The following is a 25,967-nucleotide window of genomic DNA, read 5'->3' as shown; positions in this document are numbered from 1 at the left end:
TGAAGGTCACAGCTGTTGACCAAGAGGCTTCACTCTCCTGGGCCTGAGACTTGACGTATCTCTACGGTAAACTCTTGTGAATAAGAGGCGAATAAGAGGTTTAAATTGGAAAGTAACCTGTTTCTCTGGAAAGATTTCCTAACGTGGGAAGAGACTGAATTGTAATAGCCAATTCTGTGGTTCTCCTGGACCTGGCTTATAAATAGCACATAATGAAAATGAAATTATTTTTAAATGACCACAAAAGATAAGATTTCAGAAATCAATAATTCACAAAACTGGGTAGCACAGCTGACTGCCCTCAAAGCAGCAATAATAAATTGTGCCAGGTAGCTGATGCCCCCCGGGTCCACTGGAGATTGGTGGAGGTTACATCTGATTTATTTCCTGTCCAAAAATAATTCTAAGCATGCCGCAGTTTAGGCCATTTTGCTTTTGTTTTTGTTTTTGCACACATGCCTCCCTTACCCAGGCACTTTCCTACATATGATTGCTTTTGATCTCCAACAACTCTGCAGCACATTCCTTCCCTCCCTGCTAAAGGGGATGCTGACTCTTGAAGTTGATGGACAGGCTGGTCCAGTTAGAATGCACAAGCTCTGGGATTCGGTACTAAAATATCTGACCTCATTAGCTGTGTGCGTCAAGTCATGATTTTTTTTCCTGGACATAATCTCCAAGCTGGTCAGGCAGCCTTTATCCATTTCCAACGGCCCAGCAAGTAAAGATGAGAAAAATGCTTCATGTCTGCTGATTTCTTCTCATAGAGCCCTCCCGGGCTCTCCATGGGCAACCCCGTACACTCCTGCTCCTAGAGCTCGTCCCGGTCCACCCCAGCCCGCGTGAGCCAGCTCATCTTGGAGGGTCTCTATTCTGAGCAGACCAAAGGCGGCCTCCAGGGAACCTGGACTAGATTCTTCTGTTCTAAAAGGGCCAGTGAACATGGAACACAACACTCTGGGCAAGGACACAACTCTACAAAGCTCAGTTCCCTTTTAACCCTTCGCCAGCATATGCTGCAACCGCTTCTAACCCTCCCGAGAACAGAGCTCTGGCAGGAGGGGTTCACCGCCATCCACGCTGAGCCTTGCTTTGTATTTCTATCCACGCCTCTGAACAATGTCCTGGAGGCAAAGATCTGAGATCTCCAGCATGTGTTTTCAGTCTGACATGTGAGAGAAGCTTCGCAGCAGAGCCAGCTCTCCCCGCGTGGACACTCAGGGCAGCTGGGCCCGCGATCTTCGGCAGGTCGCTCTGAGTGACAGGTGTCCCCAGGAGCAGTTCCTACGCACTGCAGCCTCTCTGTGGCTCAGCCTCTTGTCCAAAGGCCTTAAGGACCAAACCAACACCTACTTCTCAGAGGTGGTACTGGTCTTCCCGTAAATCACCAGGCATTTGAGTTCATTCTTGCAGGCACTGCGGGGTTAGCCTTGCTCCTTCAAACCTGACAAGTCCAGGAATGGCAGTATTGAGAACAATCCTGCACTACCCCGGGGCGGGCGGGTGGGGTGGGGGGGGGGGGAGGCTGAAAGGAAAAACAAAGCATGGCCTTCCCAGCTGCATCCTTCCAGCCCAAGAGGAGGCCATGTCTGCTTATGCCTCTCCAGCTCCTGGCTTTCAAGACACACTGGGTCAGAGAAGCAGCGGCTGCCCTCCTGTCTGCGAGTCTCTGCTGGTAGAGGAGAACGAGGGACAGCTGCTTCACACGGTGCCTCCTGCTGCTCCCTGGCAGGGCCGTGGCACAGGGGTCGACAGTGAGAGGATCAGTGTAAGTGTGAGCAAGTCAGGGGCTGACAAGGCCCTCGGAGGGCTGAGTCCCAACCAAGGGAGCGTCCGGCTTTTAGGTCCGGCTTTCTCCATTCATGCAGAGCACCTCGTGTCTACCATTTTGTGTCAGATCAAAGCGGCAAGAGTGAGATCATTCTCCCAATTCTCCCGGCGATCCAGCCAAGCCATGGCAGTGAGGGACACCTCGTCCTCGTCAGCTCTGTCCCTGGCCCTTTCCATGTGCTCTGGCCACCACCGAGCCAGCGAGCAGTGGCAGCGTGTCTGTTCTGGCTCTTTTGCTCGGGAGGCCTGCTGCTTCCTCACAGCATCGGCCCCGCTGCTTTGGCCTTCATGCTCCACGGCCAGGTCTGCTCCGGCCTGGCTCTCCTCCAGCTCTTGACCCTTCCCGATTCCCCTGCAACTTACTGACCTCATTCCCTGCAGGCCTTTGTGGGTAAAAATGTCATGATCACAGTGCCAACATGTGTGTAGGGGGCAAAGGGATGTTCCCCCCCCCCCCCCCCCGCCACCAAGCAATGCTGCTACGCCAGCTGAGTGTCTTACAATTCAGATCCATTCTGACCCGATCTGCCTGAAGATAGCATCAGATCCCCCAGGTTAAGGGCTCCGTCCCACAAGGCTGCCCCCCTGACCTCTTCAGGTGCCAATTGCAGGTCTAGCTTATCACCTGGGCTTCTGACCAAGAGGCCACCCATCAGAGGTCCCAACAACCCCCTTCTTGGGTTTGATAATTTGCTAGAGCAGCTGTCAGAGCTCAGGAAAACACTTCACTTACTAGAATACCCGTTTATTATAAAAGGATATGTCAGGAGCAGTCAGATGGAAGAGACGCAGAGGGCAAGGTGTGGGGGAAGGGTGGAGCTTCAAGCCCCTGCGAGTGCACCGCTCTCTCCACACGTCCGCGTGTTAACTAACCTCTCCACTCCTTCTCCTTTTAGGTTTTACAGAGGCGTCCTTACTTAGGCCTGCTTGATTAAACCACTGGCCATTGGTGATTGATTCAACCTCCAAGCCCCCTCCCCTCCCTCGTCCTTAGGTGCTATCCAAAAGCCACCTTACTAACACGGCTAATGATGCCCTTAGCTCTCCACATGCAGGACGTGCCAAGGGCTTTTGGAGCTCTGTGCCAGCAAGGACAAAGAGCAGGTGTACATCCTTTACTATAAATCACCATGTTCCAGTGAGCTTCCTGGCTCCCGTGGCCACCTGCTCCTCTGGGTGGGAACCTGCCCTCCACCCACCCTCTGGGCCGGGGGAACTCAGGGCCAGGCTCACTGTCCTTCAGGAAGGATAACAAGTTACAACTGACCCAACTCCTGCTGCACTGAGCACTAACAGTCTTGACTGCATTTCCTCATTCCAGGGATTGCTGTGGTCCAACACTACAAAGATCCTTAAGCAGGGAGAGATCTCGGCACCCCACCTAAGGGAAAGAAAGAGACAAGCCCTGGGCTGGACCATTATCCCGTTCTACCACAGATCTGCTAGACAAGCAGCAGGGCAGAGCGATGGTGGAGGGAGGTGGCCAGCAGGCTCCTCTCCAAGGACCTGGACAGTCAGGAGACAGGGTGACCCTCAGAGAGCTACACCGCTGGTCAGATGACAGAATATCTTATAGATAACAGAGTCTCTTACAACCTATAAACATATTTGATCACAGCAGAGACACTCGGAGACATCAGAAAGAGATGAATGCTCTGCAGGCCAGAGCTAGACCTAAGGGAAGCTAGGCACACCTCTGAAGAGGGGTGGTGGTGGGTCTGGGATGGAAGGGATAAGACACATGATCAAAAAGTGAGAAGTAAGGCACCCCTCCCCCCACACTGTCTAACAAGCCTGCCCAAGGGCCATCTGTGTCTAGGGGTCGGCAACTCTGTTTGACTTACCAGTTCTATTGCTCAGACCAGAGCTCAGACTCCAAGTGATAGGATGCAAAGCGACTTCTGTCCAGTAGAGATGCAAATGATTCCTTTTCATTAGAAAAGATAACCTCAAAGGCTTTGCTTTATTTTCTGTAAGTCACTGAGCATCTTTATTCTAAATTGGAAATTTTACTCCCACATTCTTTCCCCCCTATAGCTTGAGAATATGAAAATATATATATATAAAACCCTAATATGCAAATAGACCAAATGGCGGAACAACCAAACAACCGAACAACCGGTCGCTATGACCACCAGGGAGCACACATGGAACATGGCGGGCATCAGCCGTGGCGGGATGGTGGAGCAGGTGAGCAGGGGCGCCAGACCAAGGTGGGGCACCGGTCGCTGTCATTGGAGTGAGACTCTGGTGGTTACTGAAAATTCTTTGCTCCCATGTGCTGTGGTCCCGCCCGCTGCTCGCACCTGCTGCTGGCACCTGGCACCAGCCCTGTTTGCTGAGCGCCATCAGTGGATGTGAGCAGCAGCTGCCGGCCCCAATCACCCCTCAGAACTTCTCTACTTCCCCCTGCTCCTGGGGGGCGATTGGGGCTGGCAGCTGCCTCTTGCACCCGCTGCCAGCGATGGCCCTGCTTGCACCCACTGCCAGTGCTGGCCCCACTCAAACCCGCAGCTGGCGCCAGAACCACTGCTTGCACCGGCTGCTGGCGCCCGGTGCTGGTCCTGATCACCCCTGAGGGCTTCTCCACCTGCCCCTGCTCCTGAGGGGTGATTGGGGCACCAGCTGCCACTCACACCCACTGATGGTGCCGGCCCTGCTTGCACCTGCTGCTGGTGTCAGCTCCAATTGCTCCGTGTCATCAGCAGGCGCAAGCGGTGCTGGCACAGTCAGCATGTAAGAGTGGCGGCGGTGGGAGCGGGGCTGCCAGCAGACAGGGGACTGGGGGCCACGGCAGGAGGGCCCAGGTGGGGGTGTGGAGGATGGGCCGAGACCCGCCCCTGTGCCCACCACAGCCTTGTGGCTCACAGTGCCTTTCAAGGTGCACGAATTCGTGCACTGGGCCCCTCATGTGTATGTATGTGTGTGTGTGTGTGTGTGTGTGTGTGTATATATATATACATATATATATATATATATATCCATATATATATATATATTTGATACAAGCCAATCATTTGCATATGTATTATGTTTTTCACATTTTGAAAAGTTGTTTTACAGGAGCATAGACAAGGGAAGCTGACCAAAATGACACATCCTGAGGATTGTCAGGGTTGGATAATCCATTATATAAAACGTACAACCTGAATTCCAACCCTTATTCTATAATCCATGGTCCCTCAACAACGTTCAGATACTTAGCTGCCCTGGTTTCACAGGGCGAGAACGTGCTGGTCACGCTGATGCGGTGACGGGTAACTAGACACCCCCATTTGCCTTTGGAGCAGGTCTCATTCTGGCCCACATCCCCGCCTCAGGGGGCTCTGAGGCAGCTGGCTGGATCTCCTATAAGTCCGGGATCCTGAGGAGACCTCAGGTTCTGACAGTGTATGGCTTTGGCGAGATCTGAAGGATGGCAACTCCCCCAGGGAAAACGCTGTTTGTGAAGTCTCTTCTCCCGATAATGAGCTGTCCCTTCTTTGCTAAGTGAGCAAACTGAGGATCTGGGAAGTGAGGCGGCCGAGGACTGTCAGACTGGGACCGAGCCTCGGCCTGCCTGGCGCTCTCTCATTCATCACTCCTCACCTGAAGGAGGAGAAGCTGGTCTAGCACAGGGGCAGGCAAAAGAAAAGGCTCAGACATCCAGTTTGTAGTTTCAGCTTCTCGTAACTTCCACAGTAAGACGATGCTACCCTAACTATTCGGAGAAGGCCTGGTGTGAGGGGTCCTTTGATCTGGGCACCAATTCCAGATACTTGGTGAGGAAGAGGCCTGTGGCTGAATAAGCATGTCCTTCCATTTCACATTCCTGCCCAGGGCTGAGCCGGCTCCTGTCAGGGGGAGGGCTGCGGAAGAAGCTGCCATGAAACGCCAAGAATGGCATCCTTCCGAGAAGTAAAACGATTGTACTGTCAGGAAGAACGGAGTCCCCTCTCCAAACACTCAAACACATGGAAAACCCAGAGCTCACTGGCTGGGCGGGGCAAATTGATGGCAGCAAATGCAGCCACAAGCAATAAATGGCTTCCCAGTGACGCAAATGCCCAGAAGCTGCCAGTAAAAGTAGATGCTGGAAATAAATATTTCTGCAAAATGAAAAATAAAAATAGTTGCATACAAATAAGACATGTAATTTCATTGAAAAACATGCCTGACAGAGCACAGGAAATGTCAATATGATTTTAAAAAGTCCAAATGCTCTGAATGTGGGGAACTTTCTACTTTACTGGAATTTTTTTTGTCTTAAACTGTGCAAAGAAGTGAAGCTGGACTTCATCTCAGAAATGGATTAAGTGGACACCAAAGGATATTCACGCTTCAGGAGGGAAAGAAGGGTTATCCATAAACTGCAGCGAAGATCCCAGGCGCCTTACTTGCAAAGAGGAAGAATCTGCGATAAGCTATAGGACAAACCAGAATTCATTTCAAAGATAAAACTCAGAAGTTCCAGGCCAAAGATGCAACCTCATCTCTTTACCTCGTCACCCAGGTGCTCTGGGATTTCACCGGAACAGAGTAATCACTGCTAGTTAGCAACACCCAAGGGAATGATGCTCAATCTTTAGGGCACAACAGAATCCATTGATGAGGTTGCTAAAGGGGAGATTATTGGCTTGACCTCCCAGAAAATGTTGGCCAGCTAAGTCTGGGTGGGGACTAGGAGCCTGCATTTGAACAAGCACCCCATGTCATCACAGAAAAGGTCAGCAGAGGGTCACATGCCAAACTATTATCTAGGGCTGTAGCCCGCAAACTTTTGGTTGTGACCCATTAATAAGCCTGAAAATCAGCTTCATGGGATCACACTTAAGAAGAAATAAACAAGAAAGAGAAGATGTCAGTGTACAAAATTTGGATTCATTCATATGTGAATGTGGTGTATGTGTGTACTGACATGTGAGATAAAATGCTTTCAGACTGTGTGACTCAGCCAGGATAGTCTGACAGGCAGTGGGCTAAGGGGACATGAGTATCACTTCCCAGTGACCCCCAGCCTGCCTCCCCCCAACAAAGCACTAAACCATCAGTCCAGCTTCAACTTCCTCCCCATCCACACGGGAAGTGAGGCTTCAGTTCTGTTTGTTCTCGAGTGTCAGGAAGGATGGCTAGCGATTTGGGCTCATAAGAAAGACGGACAATCAGACAACTTCAAGGAAGACCTGCCAGGACCTGGTGGAGCCTGAAACAGCAAATGATGTGAAATGAACAAAACCGCTTATTCTCTGACCCGAGTTCAGGATTTCTGAAGGTCTAAGGAAGAGAAGGAATGACTTGGGAGACTAGGTGGAACATGGGCGCAAACAATGAGAGTCAGATGAAACCCAAGAATCTGAAAGACAAGCCCACACTCTGTTCTGCTGAATGAAGATGTTAGTCGTCTGTCACCAGGAGATGGGCTGCTTTTCCTTTTGTCTTCCTCTCCAGGAATGGGGGTGGATACCTGCTCATCTGCGCCTAGTCTCCTGGTCAGCTTCTAGCGACAGTAAGCGATGGCAGGCGCTGGCCTGGACAGGAACGGCCCACACTGTTCTCCCATAGACAGCTTTCCAAGTGCCAACGGCCACGAGAAAGATGGCCACCAGAAAAGAACACAAACATGTTCAGAACGGTGTGTTGCCCACGTCCCCAGCCTCTCGCTCAGCTCTTCCCAGCTCCTGGGGAATTCCTCCACTAGGTCCATTTAGAAAGTGCACCCAACGGGCTCAGGGAACTGAAAACCAGCCCTCACTCCATGTGTCAGGCTGGGTACTCCATCTTGGGGGAGTCTTCAACTTGAGGGAGGGGTGTGTTTCTAATTCCCTAGCCCCTTCTCTACACCATCACACAAGAGTAATTTTCACAAAGGTTTGGTGCAGGCTGGTGGTACCCAGTGAAGGATCACTCAGGTCTGTCAACACGTCACTGTGCTTTTCCAAGGTCTCAGCTAATCGTCCAGAGTTCAAAAGGCACCTCCAGGCAAAGGTCTTGACTCTGAGCGAAGTGACTTCTCCTGACCATTTCTCCTCCCGACCACTTCAACACGGAAGGTTTCACAACCACCACGTGGATGGTCCATCAGAGCAACTGAAGTCACTTAGAAAAGAAGAGAGGCCTGAGATGTGAGCAAAAACCACTCTAAGAATCCCGTACAGTCGGGCAGCAGGTCCCGCCACTTCACCAGAACATAATAGGTGTCACATGATGCCCAGTCACCGTCTACTTTTCAGTCTTACTTTGTTTGAGGTCAATTCAGAAGGAAGGGAGGCTGTGAGGGAAATGCACTGAAGTGAAGCGCATTGATTAGGTTAAGCTGGCCCACCCGTGTCTGTGATGGCGAGGCCTCCTGATCCACACACCAACACAGTTTCAGCCAGTCCTACCCAGCCACTCACTGCATGAAAAACTTTTAACAGGATCTATTTTCAGCACAGCCATTTTTTAACCTCAACTGTAACAATTTGCACATCCAAATTCACCATCACATCTGTGCTAAATGCAGCCAGTGTAGGAGGGAAGGGGAGACGGGCCTTTGGTATTGCTGGGCTGTCGATACTTTTCTCTGGAGGAGACTGCTTCACTCCAGAAGAAAAGTGACTCTATTTTGTACTTGCTCTTTCCCTGTATAGATGGGGATAGTAAATATCTGCTCAGGACCGCTATTGTGAGGGGTATACACCCGTGACATGCAGCACACAGTAGGCGCTCCACACATGTTGGTGTCCTTTCCCTCGGTGCTGAGGGCGGTTCGGTCAGAAGCATGCTCTCCTCTGCCTGGGCATGGAGATTTAGAGAAGAGGGCAAGAGGGGAGGAGCTCAGGAGGGGCCAGCCCTCTTCTTGACGCAGCAGAATTAGCACCGACTACGCAGCTTCTGCAATTGAAGACTGTGAGGCCTTCAGCCTCCGAATGGTGCTATCGTTAGAGTGTTAGGACATGTGAGAGGGGGTGAAGGCCGGTGATCACCAAACAGACACATCCTTTCAGGGTAACTGGGTAAACAACCTAATGTGTGGTATGAGCTACACCTGGGTCACCACCCTAAAATGTCAGAAACTCCTTTGCTTTTCTGTAAAGTTCTGTAGTTCCTCATAAAGCACAGGCTCCAATTCAAGGCTCTGGTGATATGCTGGAATATTCTCATCCCCTCAGCACATCATAGTCTTGACATCCTTTGCACATGCTTTTTTCTGTACTTAGAATGCTTCCCACTCTTCACTTTCCTGCAGAGTCAACACCTGCTCCTAGGAAGCCTTTTCTATTCCTCTGTAGTGGGAAGGGTCCACCTTCTGTCCTCCAAGGCAGCCTCGTCTTGCGTCTATCATTGTACCTATCCCACCATCTTCCCACCGTCTCCCAGAATGTCTCCCCATTAGACGATGTGCTTGCTGGGGATTCGCAACAGATTCTTTAAGTGAATGAATGCATCCAGCAATGGAATACCAAGTTCAGAACCCAACTTTCCACAAAGTTCTTTTATCATATGCTCTGTCGGCTGTAAAAGAAATAGCTACTTTTAAAAGGTGGTTAGGGAAACTGAAGTCTTTAGAGGGAAAAAGGAGTAGCTGGCCTGGTCACCTCCTTTTAATCTGAGGTTTATTTGCTCTTCTGGGTAAGATAAATATTCTCCAGTTACTAGATTATTGACTACCGAGAGGCTCTTGGCTCTCAAGAAAAATGGAGTGAGATTGTAAGTATCCTTATGTATTAACAAAAACAAAGCATTAGTTCTACAAAAGAAAACCAGAGACACCTCTCTATCACAGCCGTACTTGACAGTGGTTCCACAAACACTGCCACTCACATATGCCTTAAACTCTGCCAGCCGCTCAAATTCAGCTCCGTGTGCCATTGTGGGATTTCGTCCATGAAGTAAAGCGAGGCAACTATTGTAGCAGAGATGGAACATCACCAGCTTACCCTTTCCAAGCCCAAGACATCTAAATCATCTTGAAGAGAACTTCACGTCCCTTAAATAATGTAGCTGGCTACTGATAAGTCCACAATTAAGGATTAAGCCTTCCCACATCACACCGGAAGCCCCTTTTGAGTCAAGCTAGGAGCATATACATTTAGGAAAATCCTTCCCGCCCTTCCCCATGAATTTGGAATAATAGACCAATCATCAAAGCTCCATATGACCCTGGAGTCTTAAACTTTTGTAAGAAGATTTTGGCCACAAACACATTTTTTTTTTTTATTAATTCCTTGCTTGAAACGTTGGGAGAACAAGCAAAGTCTCTGCCGATCTACCTTTAAGCCCTGGCTTCCTTCCTTGGCTGAGACCAAAGTGCAAGGTCATTATCATGCTTGCATCAGGCTATGCACAATGGCTACTAAGTGTGACCCCAAGGGAAGAGAAGAAAGCTTCCTGACCTTGTGCAGCTCCACCGGAGTTGGGGACATGATCTCCTTTATTTCTTGTTTCATTTTCCTCAGGGGGACGGACTTCCTGCCCACCTCTGAGGGCAGGGTGTTGCTCCGAGTTGTTTGGCTATAGTGTGGCCGCGAGCTGCTCCGTTCCTGGAAGCTGGCCTGTCGCCCCAGCTGACTGCGAGGTGTTGGGGCCTCATGATTCAAACTCATCGTGCTCCCCGACATGATTGTTGCCTGCGGCATTGACAATTTTCAGAAACAATTAAGCCATGGACGAGGGAAAGGGTTTGGTTGCTCAACATTAAGCACATTTCTGCCTCTGCCCAGTCAAAATACAGTGTCTTCAGGGCATAACCAAAGACTGAAGGATGGATAAAGTCACCGAAGTATGAAAATCTGGAAAAAATGCTTTGTAAGTGCCATCTGTAATGTGCATCTCAAATCCAATTTAAGTACTTAAGCTGCTGGGTTTATTTAATCAGATACCACCCCTGGCAGTTCTGAGGCAAATTGAAAAGCTCTAACATTTGCTTACTGTAAACTACATTTTAAGCATTAACTTTCCACTGAGTGGGCTCTAACGATAGGATTCATGGGGCAACCTTCAATGTGTCTTGCAGAAATGAGCTAAGAACTTCTCATGGGAGACCAGGCTGCCTCTACTTGCAATGCTGCCTCTAGGCCCACCTGGGAAAAACAATGGGCTAAAATGGAGCTATTGGTACAAGGACAAGAGCTCCTTCTCGAAGCCCCTTGTCTATTGTCTTTCTTTGGCCACCAGCCCTGGCCCAGAAGCTTGAAGATCAGCTAGGTCTCCACATCATTTGTTTCTTAGAAATGGCCTTTGTGTAAGATCCTGAGAGAGGTTAAAGAGTAATGATTTATTATGCTGCTTGAATTCAGCCCTTGTGCAAAAGCTGTGGCACCTGGATTGGATTTTACCAGTGAATTGGGATGTTACCAGTTTCAGTTTCAAATATGTTCTCTACGGAATACACCAGGAATAGCAAGCCTTGAAGATTAGTTCCCCAAATGACTGAGTCACAGAGGGGAACAAAAAGAGCACTTGAAACCAGTATCGTGTTGGGGATGCCCCTTTCTCGCGTTTGGAGGATGCTGAAATTCTGAAAATATGCCTGCGTTCCTCCAAACGATGGCTCTATGAAGGTAAAGTAAAATTGGTGAATCTGCCGGAAATCCTGGGAACAGAAAACAGGTCCCATATGCTGTGTCACTGGCTGCAACTCCACGTAGTGGTTTATAGTAATACTGATGCTAAAAGCAACAGAAATGTAACCTGTTGAGGCCTTTGGATGTATTCACCCATTGAGGCCTCACAACAACTTTATGAAAGAAACACTATTATTCCTCCTAATTTACAGATGAGGAAACTGAAGCACAAAGAGGGTGACTTACCCAAGGCAACACAGATAGCAAATGAGCCAAGGGCACTACCTAAAATTATAGATCAGGAGGAAACGCTGCAAAGTGGGTAGAGTTTTCATTTTTATCTAAGGTTTTATAATTCCAAATTCACCTGGTGTCCAACTATAAATATACCTCCAACAAGATCTTTGCATGGCAGCCAAATTTTAGTACTCTTGTGCACATATCTACATCTCTGTTGAAAAGGAAATAAGAAAAATAATCTTACTAATATTCTAACTACATCAGTTTTTAAATGATAATTTTGAAAAAGTAAATGTAAAAAAACTTCCTGGTCACTGAACATTAACATGTGCTAAATACCACTTATATATGAGTGTGTATCTAGGATATCATTTAATTATTATATCTTCCCATTTCAGTTAAGGCAAGGGATGCCTGGATAAGTTAAACAACTTGCCCACGAGTCTTGGATTGCAACCTTAGCAATCTGACTCCAGACTTTATTCTTGACTACCAGGGTGTGTAGCTTCTCAGCCAAATATTACGTTGAAACATATAAAACTGACCTTTTTAGTCGATAAAACCCTAATATTTAAACCAGTATGAATTATCCATATTTTGGTTTATTTCAGATATATTCCTTTCCAAATCAAACTTTTCAGTGACCAGCTTTATGGGTATCCTGGGACATCCTTTTATTTTATGGCACTTAACTCACACGTATCATTTTTTTGTTGTTTAATCTACTGTAACGGACAGCTCTCTGGCTGTGGGGACCTATTATTGTTTTTGCTTACTTAGACTAGTTATTTGCTTTTATTAACATCTAATTTTTACATTCATTTTTTCGTGGGACCAACAGAAAACATGTTGGAAATAAAATATTTAATCACTGCAACTGGGAAATAAGTTTGCTTTGATAAGCCTTAGTCATGCAGAAGTTACAAACCGGTCTAGAAAGGGTTCTGATGGGAGCAAGGACACATTCTCAAAAGGTCTTTAGTTCAAGTTGATGGCTTGATTGCTTTGTTTAAAATGAACTTCAATTGAATCAGTGACATCTCTGAAGCAATATAACAATTAAAACACAAACACAAGAACTACAATAAAAAGTTAAAAAATATTTTAAATTTTCTAGGATTTGTTTGGGCTCCAAGAGTTATTTATTGCCTTTTTTATTTTGCATCACTCATAATTTACAATTATAATTTCCTCTTTTCTACATTATTAGTGAGATAATTGGTATGTACAAACAACTTAGAAGAGATACGTTCAAGAGTTCTCTATCTGACGTTTAAACCTTCTTTCTGTATTAGACAAAAATTAAAAGCAGTGTTCATTAATCAAACAAATGGCAAAAATAATTCATTTCTATTGGACATTTAGTAAGTGCTATATAAGTATTCACTCATTATAAACCCCATATTTTAAAGAAAGAGATATATCCGATAAGATATATTAAGAAACTTGTCCAAAGTCTTAGTTAGAATTTTTCTCTTTTGTTAAAACTATACATTTTTCAGTGCTTAAGTTGAACCTAAATTATTGCTAACAATGGGAAAAATGACTAGTATAATTTTTCTTTTCATTTCAATTGTAGTCACTTTAATTTAGCTAATCTACATTTGTTACAGTTACAGTGCATTTTAACTTTTACAGTGGAAATAAATTTCATATGCATGAACCTAGCTCAAATAATATATATTTTTTGCATAGTTAGGGTTTGCAATCAAGGGATCAGAGTTCATTTAAACTAATAAATGAATGTGTTTTTGTGATAAAAGTGTAAATAAGACTCTAATTTATGGTTTGCCAATCATCCTTTCTAGCTGAGGACTTTAATTTCTCTTTGGCTGATAAACTTAACCCATTTCCCTTCCGGATTTCTAATTTCAAAAGCCACACCTGCCTGAAGCCACATTAGAGAAGACTGGCAGGCTGTTGCAGTATAACCTTTATGCTGATGGGTGTTATTTTCATTAGATAACTCAATTTTGGTGTGAAAAACACATATTGTGTTTTACATCATTTGCATTTTATCTGATAGAATAGAATATTAGAAGGACAGTTGTTTCTACAAAAAAGCATCAAAATGCAAAAGGCACGTGAGCCAAACAGATGCTTACAAAAGCAGGAGTGTGTTCAGTAATTGTGAACTGAGCTCATCGTTCAGTGTGGGCCCTTCTAGGAAGTGGTGAAAGTTTAAATAAGCCAGCTGATGCTTAAGCATTCTACACTTTTGGAAAGTTGCATGAAAAGGAATTAATTGCTACCATTTTAATGTATTCAAGTTTTATCGTATTATCCATCTCCAGGTCCTTTAACCATGCTCGGAAGCTGAAATTCATGCCAGGTAATACTATGATGTTTATAAATTCAAATTAATATTTTTGTTTATAATTCTCTTTGCAGATTCACACAAAATATCCACACATGCAACTGAGAAGCAAAATAATATAAAGATGGGTCATCATTTTAAAACTGCAAGAGTTTCACCCAGTTTTGCCATTCACATTCCTTATGGTGACTTGGGGACCTCGTATGACATCAAAATAAAAATGAAACTTTTGCCACTTTATTTTTTACAGCTTAGAAAATTTAAAAGAACATAAAAGGAAATAGTCCAGGACTTCCCAGACCAAAGTGTGAATAGACAGCAAATTCATGGCTTTGATTAAAGAACTCGGCAGGAGTTCAGCTACGACACTCCATCTCACCGTGACTCCTCAAGTTCACACTAAATTAATATGGGAGCAGAATTTGCAATGAGCAGCAAAGCACTGTGTGACATTCTGGCTGCTTAACCTCACAGACTGGCCTTTTTGCACCAGCTGCATCGCCATCTATTTTAAAGGACAAAACAAAAGAAAATACAATTTCCTCTTATGTTCCGCTTCACGATCAAATTAATTTCTATACCAGGTACAAATGAAAACATGCCAAAGAAACCTTTCTAAAGCAACTAAGGGAATGAGATGCGCCACTTGCTGGGAGACTGAGCTGCCTCCTTAGCGATTCGGTGGCAAACAGGTACAGTCAGGGTTAGCAGGGAGCAATGGCAGAAGCCACAAGTCAGTCAGCTCAGGTGGGGGTGGGGTGAGAATGGGAAAATCAATATATTTTTAACTGCATTGTATCAAATCAAATTGCTGTCCGGAAGGCAAGGAGGGCAGGGGAGGCAGCTTCACAAGCAAAAATATAAACATAAAGGGTAGCTACCAAGAGAGTCATGTTTCTCAAAGACACACGCCTGTCGGCTTTCTCCTGTGGAAAGGGGTTAAAGCTTTTCAATGAACTGGTGTGGTAAATGCCAACTCAGAAGGACCAAAAATAATGAATGTAGAAACAATCAAAGTAAGGAGCAGGACCAAGGCTACCTCAAGCTCTCTCAGGATCCCCGATTGCCCGCAGGTCTCCAAATCCTCCAGCGCCTGGGACCAGAAGTTTTCCTCCTGCTCCGCCTCCGCCCCGTCAGGAGCGCCTGTGAAGCTGTCACCAAAAAACACAGTCTTGATTACACGATGTTGCTAGCTTTGTTTTTTTCCTGTATCCAGAATCTCACACATGCAAAAACCCCAGGTGCATTTTGGGTTTGGCTTTCTTCCCACTGCGGCCTCCAAATAGAGCTGGCTGGGCGTGAGGACACCTTAGGAAAGGCTAGAATGAAAGCAGGCCCGTGGTCTTGCTCACTGAACTTCAGCGTGCTCGCGGCCACTGCCGAATGAGCTGCGTTAACGTGGCGTTTGTGCGGGAATATCTTCCAGCTACTATAGCTGCAGGGGAAAAAGAAGTCAAACTTTTCTTTAAGAGAGAAAATGTTTTCCCACCCTATGGTAAACACAGTGTAGGTCAGTGCTTTTCAACCAGTCTGCTGCAAGAATTCTTATTTAGTCAGGGGCACTGACCTCTTTTCCCTTAGATTGTCAAAGACAAAATGGCAACAGCCAATACAACAATAGCCATCTGGTGTGAATAAATCAAAATGACACCTTTTTTTTTTTTTTTTTTTTTTTTTTTTTTTTTTTTTTGTCAGATCGGCAAAAAATATATTTTTTGGTGTGCCAAAGAATTTTAGTAATTAATTGATGTGTGCCACGAGACCAAAGGGTTGAAAATCACTGGTATAGATCGAGTAAGTGCTATCATTTTTAAAAAATTTCCTTGAAGTATTTTGGTAAGGAACACAATGCTAAAATATATCTTAGCAAAAAATATGGGACCCTAGGTGTACCTTTTTAAAAAATGAAAGTTGATGTGAAACTACCTTTCAAATGAAAGGAGAGGGAGCTAGTCACAGAGTGAGGCCACGGTTTTTAGAAGTAGATGTCCCCCACGTGCTGCTGTTTTCTTTAGGGGACACAGCGCTTGCCCCGTTGTGTGGTGGTGCCCAGGCTCCCACTGGGCAGGCACAAGTGTTAGAATCCTGCCACGAGGCCAGCATGGCCAATTCTAGCAGCTTTAGGAAGGCAATGCTGGAAACATGTGCCAACGGACGTAGAGAGGTTCAGATCTGGCCCCCCAAACACAAAGCAGTCGGGACAGGGCCACGGTAGATGAGCCTTACCCGCTGACCGTGGAGCGGTCCCAGTCTTCGTTACTCAGCCCCACATCTGGGTAAGTCTGGCTCCGAGGCTTAGTGACTGGGGACAAGCTCCCTCTCTGCTTCGCGCTCCTCCAGTCATAGGTGTTGAAGTTGTATCCCGAGGCCTGAAAGCCGGGGCCTGAAACCAAAGACAAGGCATTCTCTTCTGCCTCTGAGCACCTCCAGCGAGGTCTGTTTACTTAACTTGCCTTTTTCTGTGGTTTCCATTCGTTTGTTCAAGGAGGTTGACTTTAATGGAATTTGGGATCATAAAGGCCATCAAGATAACACTGAAGTCTTACATTTAAAATGCATCCACACACACTAGCCAATTGATTTAACAACATTCATGAGGTAAGATCTTTAGACCCAAGCAGGAGGGGCCACTGGGCTGGGTTTGTGCTTTATGTAGCTCCTGCCCTTCTGTATCTGGGCAAGAAATCTATTGGGTCAGAGGGATATGCCCAGCAGACTTATATCCAACCCCTTTCAGAGCAAGTTCCAGAAAGTCAGAATCCTGAATGTCCTGCCCAGACAACCTCCGAGCTATGTGAGGGCTTCTTACCCAAGTGTGACCTTCTGAGAGTGGAATTTGCCACCAGAGGTAGGTTCCAGACCCAAGAAGTGGCCAAAGGGGCTGCTAGTTGCAGGTGTGTGGACAGAGCTTGGATATATGGGCTGCGGGCACAAATGTTAGGGATGGGCCTGAGGATTACTTAATCCAATGAGAAATGTCATTGTTAGCAAGCAGAGGGGTCAAATAACAATAGCAACAACCATAACAACAGCGAACACAAAGGGGGTACTCATTCTGCACCCAGAACTTCATTACGGGCTTTCTTTGTATAGATAGTCTTTATGTATTCATCTGAACCGTCTTTGAAAGTAGGTACTATCACTATTTGCATTTTACAGATGAGGATACTAAAGACTCAGAACAGTGGTTCAAGTATCTAGGACTATTTGCATAATTTCTTGGGGGTTCCATTCACACATTTGGGAGAGTCAGCTTTCAGATCATCAAGTTGCACGTACACGTCTCCCCAAAACCGACTTGGCTGAGAAAGCACCAGGAGTCTGAGGTCTCCCAGCTCTCCCTCTCCCTCTCCTCTCACAGTTGTTTTCTGCCTCTTTACAAAAGAATAACATTTATCATCCACCTCAAGCCTTTGAAGGAGCTTGGGCCCGGGATAGAAATAATCTAGAGATTATTGGGAAAGACTTGCTCCTGCACCCTGCTGGTGTGCCTCAATGGTTGAACATGGACCTATGAACCAGGAGATCACGGTTCAATTCCCAGTCAGGGCACATGCCTGGGTTGCAGGCTTGATTCCCAGTAGGGGGCGTGCAGGAGGCAGCCGATCAATGATTCTCTGTCATCATTGATGTTTCTCTCCTTCCCTCTCCCTTCCTTTCTGAAATCAATTAAAACATTTAAAAAAGAGAAAGGCTCGCTCCTGAGGGAAGGTCTCTGAGGAGATGGGCTTTATGTCAACCAAACAGATTCAAGGCCAGGCTTTGACCCTCTCCCATCCATCAGCCTCTCTGCATCTCAGAGTCAGAAGTCAGAAGTGTGGGGCGTTGGGTACTTCAGTATGTTCATGTGAATTGCAAATGAAGATGGACTTCCTCTCTGATGAGGAGTTAAGTCTGATTAGCTTGATGGGTGAGACAGTGAAGGATATTTTTGGCAATTAGCTTATATAATGGATATTGTCTATGAATCTGAGCTAAATTTTGGACTCTACTTTGACAAAATGTATTATAGCATATTTACAGTAAACAGGAAATTCTAGTCTTTGCAAGTATTTAAATTGGGGGAGGAAAACCTTTAGATGGCATCTGGAAATGTGTGATGGGTTCTGCAGTTTTCCAAAATTTCTCTGGGGGTTCAGTGGGAGAGCAGGGGCTCCTTGCAGGTCTGACTCTATGGCTTGTGCTTTAGCCACTACAGCTCCATTCACCCTTCAGGTTGTGACCTATTGTGTGTGTGTTTACATGTGTGTACTGGATTGCAATAAAACATGGGTTTCTTACTGTGTTTAAAAACACTTAATAGCCAAGCCGGTGTGTCTCAATGGTTGAGTGTCGACCTATGAACCAGGAGGTCATGGTTCAATTTCCAGTCAATGCACATGCCTGGGTTGCGGGCTTGATCCCCAGGGTGGGGCGTGCAGGAGGCAGCCCATCAATGATTCTTTCTCACGTTGATGTTTCTATCTCTCTCTCCCTCTCCCTTCCTTTAGAAATCAATAAAAATATATTAAAAACACAGACACACAGAAAACAAACAAACAAAAAACCCCCCACTTAATATAGCAAATAGGCCTCGGTCTGTTTTCACATCCTGTTAAATGATCAGACCATGGAAGATGACTGTTTCCATGGTACCCCTGCTTTGTCTTTCTCATCATATCCCCTCCACTTGTCAGATGGCACAGTGCTATCCTTCCTCTTGGTTACAGTGGGAGAAAGCAGGATGTCCAGAAGACAATGCTCTGATGACAGGATCTGATCTCAGGAGAGCAGGGAGTACCCACAGCTGCATGATGGAGCGTCCACGAACCTCTGCTTTAGGACACCAAGGATTACAAGTCCTCGGAGTCAAGGAAAGATCTACAGTTCAATATCCCATTTTCTTTTCTGGATAACTGCAGGAGTGTGGCTAGCCACTTGGGAAGAAATCTTGCGTGATGTGCAGTTTTCTGTCAGAAGTGGTGGATGAAGGGGACACACGTGAGTCCCTTCTAGAAGGGGAGTGACGAGCAACACTGCATCTCTCCCGGCTCCTCTGACAGGCAATCTGTTTCCTCCTTCTGACCAACCAACCAGCCCCCAGGTACAGGAAGTCTCACTTTTTATGATACAAAAAGTGTTAGGAGAAGCCTGTACTTTCTTCAACCAGCTTAGACCTGCTGAGAGCCTAATGCTGTATGGTGGTGTCCTCCTGGGGTTACCCTTTCTGATCAGCACTAACCCACAGGACCAGGGAAATTCCAACAAGTTTTAAACTGGGCAAACTAATTCTTTTTAAAAATAATATTTTTATTGACTTCAGAGAGGAAAGGAGAAGGAGGGAGAGAGAGATAGAAACATCAATAATGAGAGAGAATCATTGATTGGCTGCCTCTTGCACTCCCCCTACTGGAGATCGAGCCCACAACCCAGGCATGTGTCCTCAACTGGAATCGAACCTGGGACCCTTCAGTTCGCAGGCTGATGCTCTATCCACTGAGCCAAACCAGCTAGGGTAGGATGAGCAGGTGTGCAGCATCGTCACTAGACAAACACCACACTGGCGGGCACATGTATCTACACCAAGAATGCCTTGTCTTCATAAGCACTATTCAATCATTATTGCATTACAGCAAAGCAGGGCATGAAAAGAGGATAAAACTTGAATGGCTTCAAGTCAGGTGTAGACCCAGAAGACTGGGGCCTGGTCCACTCTATGCTGGTACAAGACTGAAGTAAGAAAAGTCCTGGGTTTAAATCCCAGCTTTGCTACTTTCTCACCCTGAGGGCTTGGTCACTCGCCTCAGGGACAATGACACATGTATCACCAGGCTGGTGTGAGAATGAAGGAGAAGAACGCATATGAACACTTACAAAAGTGCCCAGAACACAATGAGGTTTTCATGAACATAGATGTCCATGACTTTTATTATTTACTATGCCATTCAACGTCTCAAGATCTCAGTTTTCTCATTATGAAAGGGAGAGCAGGCAGGGAGGAGAGCCTCAGCATCACTCATTCAATAAGTGTTCGAGTGTCTCCCAAAGGTCAGGTACTGTATGAGGAGCTGAAACGCAAAGACATTCTCAACTGCATGACTTAGAATATGAATGGGAGTGAGAGAAGGAGAAACAGTCATAGAAATAAGCATTCTAATAGCACAGAAGTGTTTTTTTTTTTAGTCTGAACACGCTGATTGCAATAGTGAGACCTGTTTGGGGGTGGGAATGTGGATCATGAATGGTGCCATAGAAAGGTGACATCGAGCTGGAGTTGGAGGATGAGTTGGCCTCTATGGTAGGGGTACTGGGTAAGGCAGCATAAGCCCAGCAGGAGAGGCCAGGGAAGGCACAGTTAGGGTAAACCCCGCTCCCTGCCCTCATGTTCCTTCAACGAGTTTCTGCTTCACTCCCAACAAGGGAGCAGCATTCCAGGAATATTCCAAGAACATCCCTCTCACTACCTGTACTTACCCCTCCCCACAGGAGGAGCTGTGGTTACCTAATTCATGTCGAGTTTTGGGAAAGAGCACTGGGTGTGTACACTTGACCACTCTTGGCTTTCTTTGGATTCATTTTCTCCCGCGGCTGCTGCTCTGGGACATAACAAAACTGGGTCCCACTCTGGGGCTCTCTGAGCTCAGAGGGGGCAGGGAGACCAAGACCATGCCATTAGCTGACCGTGGCCATCAAAACACCCATTTTCCCCTCTTTATTCTTAGTAGTGGAATACCAGTTTAGGGATGGAAATATTACTGCTCAGGATAAGACTATCTCTCTCCTAGCCTTTCTTAAAGTTGAGCTAACTATGTAGAGTAGTCTGGCCAATGATATCTAAATGGAACTTCTGGAAGGTTCATTACAACTCTCTGTCCTGCTGCCTAGAATGTTGATGAAATGGCTGGAGCCTCAGTAACCATCTTGGACCCTGTGATGGACCCTTGGGCCCAAATCTAAGGATGGAAGCTGGGCGCTAAGCTTGGTAGAGAATACATACTCAAGAACATGGATGCTGTAAATTCTATACCAGCTCTGAAATGCTTACTTCTTTACGATCTAAGATACTAATGTTAGAATTTTAAGTTCTGTTTAGCTGAACCAATTTCAATGGTTTGCTTTGTAGACTGACTTCCCCCTCATGTAAGTCTCAGTGTCTAGACTTGGGGGTAGGGAAATAACCATCTTAATTCTGGCTGTGCAGCCAATCCAGCTTTCCTAGAAAAAATAAAATAAACAAAAAAGTTATTTTAATCTGTAGCTGACTCCAATTTCTATTTTTCAACTGTTTTGCAACTGATAAAGGAAGAGGTGGCTTATTATATCAAAACACCTACAGCTATGAAGGTACTGAGGACCACAGCTTGCTTAGCAAGCACTGAGATGTTCAGGATGTGTGCTGAAGATATTGCAATGAAGTGTCAGGACATGAAATTGATAAAGTAGTTGAAGGACTCTGTGGTTTATTATATATATACTAGAGGCCCAGTGCACAAAATTCATGCATGGGGGGAGGGAGTCCCCTTAGCCCAGCCTGGACCCTCTCCAATCTGGGACCCCTCCTAGGGATCAGGCCGAAACCGGCAGTTGGACATCCCCCTCACAATCTGGGACTGCTGGCGCCTAACTGCTCACATGCCTGCCTGCCTGATTGCCCCTAACTTCCCCCCCTGCCAGCCTGATCACGCCTAACTGCCTCTGCCTGCCAGCCTGATTGCCCCTAACTGCCCCCCTGCCGGCCTGGTTGCCCCCAAGTGCCCCCCCGCCAGCCGGGTCATCCCCAACTGCCCCCCTGCTGGCCTGGTTGCCCCTCACTGCCCCCCTCTGCTGGCCTGGTCACCCCTCACTGCCCACCCTGCCAGTCTGGTCACCCTATGCAGCCTGCTGGTCAGTCGTTTGGTCATCCCTCGCTAACCCCCCTGCCAGCCTGGTCACCCCATGCAGCCTACTGGTCAGTCGTTTGGTCATCCCTCACTAGACCCCCTTGCCAGCCTGTCGCCCCACACAGCCTGCTCTTCAGTTGTTACTGTGAGGGCGTTGTGACCAATTTGCATATTACGCTTTTATTAGTATAGCTATTGATTTCAGAGAGGAAGAGAGAGAGGGAGAGAGAAAAAGAAACATCAGTGACAAGAGTGAATCATTGATCAGCTGCCTCCTGCATGCCCCACACTGGGGATCAAGCCTGAAACCTAGGCATGTGCCCTGACCAGGAATTGAACAATGAACTCCTGGTTCATAGGCTGATGCTCAACTGCTGAGCCACACCACATGCACAGGACTCTGTGTTTAAGCTAAGGACCTTTGACTTTATCCTAAAATAATAGAGAACCACCAAGGGAGTTTTTCTTAAAGGGAGTGGCAGTATTAGATTTAGTTTTCTAGGAATCATTGATAGTAATATGGAGTGGTAAGATACTCAGACTAGGTGAAGAGGAAGTAAATATTTCAGGCCTAATGAAAGTTTACAACAAAGGCAGTGGCCATGCAGACACAAGAGATGCTAAGCTAGTAGGAGGTAGGAAGATGCCTGGTCCTGATGGTACCATGGGCTACCTGCCTCCTCCAGGCTCTTTACCGCAGTGGGAGAAAGGCAACCCTGCGTCTTGTTTAAATACCAACATTTCAGTTTTCTTTTATTTGGAGGTGAATTCAACCCCTAACTGATGCAGGTGGATGATGTTATTATGACTTAAAAGAGGTGGAAATTAAGTTCCTGTAGAGGCCAGCTGGTTGCCTTGGTTGAGAAAAAGCTAGCAGGCCCTGAGGAATATCCCTTTATACTAAGAATCATACTTAAAATTCACAGAAGAAATGAGGCAGCCAGGTGTGGGAAGAATCAACTGCCAGAAATACAGACTTTGTTCTAACTGAATGATGGTACAAATACATAAAATTAAAATATAAGCATGACATTGGAAACTAGATTTTAACTTCAAAATTGATAAAAGAAACACATTGAAAGATAGCAGTTCTAAAATTTATTTCCTAGGTAATTAGTCTTTTTATTTAAAACTAGAGGCCCAGTGCATGAAAATTCATGCACTGGAGCGGGGTTCCCTCAGTCTAGCCTGCCCCCTCTCACAGTCCAGGAGCCCTCAGGGGCGGGAGGCGACCTGGCAATCAGGGGAAGGTGACGCCCCCATCACACCTCTGTTGCTGCCACTGCTGACAGTGCAAGCCTCAGCGGGCCCTGGTTACCTGAGCCTCAGGTGTCCCTGGGCGGCTGGGCAGCTGCCCTCTGAGGCTTGCCTGCGCCTCAGACCAGCCCTGGGCGGCTGGGGGGCTGAGGGGTCTGGGTGTCGCCATCTTGTGGCTGTGGGCTCCGCCATCTTTGAGGGCGTGGCTGTCAATTAGCATATTCCCTCTTTATTAGATAGGATGAAAAACCTTTTTCTTTTTTCTTCCCTTCTTCTTTCCTCTCTCCCATTTTTCCTTTTCTTTCCTTCTTTCCCTCTCTCTCTCTCTCTCTTTCCCTTTCTTTCACAACTAGGTTTTCATATCTGGTTTTATACTTTGTATTATAATGTTAGGAATGTTATGGACTAATTGTATGCCTCCAAAATTCATTTGTTGAATCCCTCACCCCCAATGTGACTATATTTGCAGATAGAGCCTTTAAAAAGATAATTAAGTTAAATGAGGTCATAAGGGTGGGGCCATAGTCCAATCTGATTGGTGTCCTTATAAGAAGAAGAAATGTAGACACATGCATACCAGGGATGCACATATACAGAGGAAAGGCCATGTGAGGACCAATGAGAAGATGGCCATTTGCAAACCAAGGAGAGAGATGCCTCGGGAGAAACCAACCCAGCTGACATATATTTTTGTTGTTGTTGTTAATCCTTACCTGAGGATATTTTTTTCCATTGATTTTTAGAGAGAGTGGAAGGGAGGGAGGGAGGAAGGAAGAAGAGAGATAGAGAGAGAGGGAGAGAGAAACATTGATGTGAGAGAGACAAATCGATTGGTTGCCTCCTGCATGTGCCACTCAGTCTGTGGTATTCTGTTATAGCAGCCCAAGCACACTAATACAAGGTGAGAGACTCAGTCTAGATTTCTCTCATTGAAAGTAATATTAAGTTTTATTCATTTGCTTAATGGAAAATAGGTCTTCACAAATGTAAGTACTTCTGAAAGTTGATGGACTCTTGGTAATGACACTTATTTTTAAGATAACCATACCTCAGATATTTGTAAAATTCTGACACTCCAATATTATGCAATTGTTTTCCAGTGCCACAGTGTTGTGCAGATTAATATCTTCCATTTAGCTCTTAATTCTCACTCAGTATTACTTTAGGAAAGTGAACTAAACAAAGGCTCATGTTCATAAGGTTTGAAATTGGAGAATGGTTTTGGAATTCAATCTTCAACTCTACAATTTAGGACTGTAGCTCCTGCCGTTGCTTTATTTTTTGGAGCCAATTTTAGTCTAGCAAAGCAAGTCAGATAATTCCTTGCCAAATTGTTTCCTAAAGACCCAATTTTGTTAAAAATGAGAAAAATCAAATCATATGTTTGTGTAACTACTTGTAATTGTTCCTGCCAAGAACTATGTAAGGTGTTTGGATGAGACTGTGGTTTGAAAATGGCAGAGCTGCTCTCCTTTCTCTCAGAAATCACCTCAAATCAAAAAGGGATAAAAAAAAAATAGAACGTGAACTCCATCTTTGGCAATACTAGAATCTCAAACCATTATACACCAGAGATGTTACCAAATTCTGTGACAGTCAAACAGGGCATGGGTGTTCTGGTAAGAAGGAGACACCTATGGCCAGAGGTTTCAGAGAAGGCACAGGCCTCCAAATCGGGGACCAAATGAAGCAAAACCACAATGCTTTGTTTGGAGCTCTAAGGGCTGCACCGCCATGGCACTAGGGTAAAGCTGGGGAGCTGGGCTGAAAGACAACACCTACGGATGTGCCAGAGGCTGCAGGAAGCAATCTGTTAGTGAGGTGGGCTAGCAAAGAGGGCTCCGGCACTGCTGGCAGTCTGCAGAGGAGGAATGCACTCATCACAGATACTGGGAACAGGGTAAGTTTTGCTAGCCTGGAGCACAGCTTGGGCTCTTCCGTCTTAAATCCTCTTTGCAAATTTCCAAATCAGGAGGAAGTCATCTCATTCAAAGATGAGCAATAATTTAAAAGAAATCGGTATACCAAGTTAATATCAGAGGGAGGGATGGAGGGAGGAAGGGGGGGAGGGAGGGAGGGAGAGGGAGAGGGAGGGAGGGAGAGAGAGAGAGAGAGAGAGAGAGAGAGAGAGAGAGAGAGAGAGAGAGAAGGGATAGAAAAACAAAGCAATAGCAGATGAAGGATACTCATGAGAAAATGGCTGCCATGGAGCAAATGATAAATATAACCAAATATATCATCTCAAAATTTAAAAAATACAAACTGAAACTGTCATCTCTCTAATAGATCAAAGCAGAGATATAAGAGGGCCAGGAAAATTGGGCAAGGCAAGGCAATAGAAGGAGTGAAATATAAGCTTGTAGAGACCAGAAAAGAAATGGAAGAGAGAAAAAAAATCCCCCCCCCCCACCTACATGGGGAAAATACTGCTGAGTGTCTGGCTCTGTGCTACTCTCTGTGTGGACCATGTTGTGTCCCCTAGCCACATTAAAGGACAGTTGGATCTCTAGCTGTACATGTGGGTGTCTATTATTAGTCATCACCATCTTTATAAGAACTACAAGGAAGCATGGAAACAAATGAATTATGCACCCAATTCAAGTCATAAACAGAAAAAAAACCAACTCTAAGAACACAATACAGTTAATCAAATTAAAAGCAAAAATGTATTTAAAAATACCAGAGTGGAACTAATAAGTAAATGTAAGAGTCAGTTTTTTTGGGGAAAATACTAAATAAAAATAAACCATTACCAATATAATCAGAGTGAAAAAGCCATAAATACACCAAATATGGAACAATATTGAGGATATAATTCTAGAAATCTAGAATATAAAAATAATTAAACAAGAGATTACTTAATTGTATGCAAATACATATGAAAACCAGGATAAAACAATTTTTTCCCTGAGAGAATACAAATGATAAAAATGACCTCTA

The 25,967-nt window shown here is 45.7% G+C and overlaps 1 protein-coding gene across 14 annotated transcripts in view; it reads right to left on the bottom strand.

Moving 5' to 3' along the window:
• The window catches only part of GRIP1 (glutamate receptor interacting protein 1), a 708,576-nt gene that overhangs the window by 13,868 nt on the left and 668,741 nt on the right, over positions 1-25,967 (bottom strand). For 7 of the 14 annotated variants that reach the window (XM_080659312.1, XM_080659305.1, XM_080659307.1 and 4 more), the window contains 4 exons: positions 16,138-16,294; positions 14,951-15,062; positions 14,793-14,837; positions 10,185-10,418 (listed from right to left, as the gene is read on the bottom strand). In XM_080659312.1, the coding sequence (XP_080515438.1) occupies positions 10,185-10,418; positions 14,793-14,837; positions 14,951-15,062; positions 16,138-16,294 (548 nt within the window). Of the gene's footprint in view, positions 1-7,806; positions 7,906-10,184; positions 10,419-14,792; positions 14,838-14,950; positions 15,063-16,137; positions 16,295-25,967 lie in introns of those variants that run through there. The other 7 variants (XM_080659309.1, XM_080659314.1, XM_080659316.1 and 4 more) reach the window with 2 other exon arrangements.

This window comes from Plecotus auritus (assembly GCF_963455305.1).
Source record: "Plecotus auritus genome assembly, chromosome: 3".
In the NCBI taxonomy this organism is placed as follows: Eukaryota; Metazoa; Chordata; class Mammalia; order Chiroptera; family Vespertilionidae; genus Plecotus; species Plecotus auritus.
This window is presented reverse-complemented; position numbering and strand designations above follow the sequence as displayed.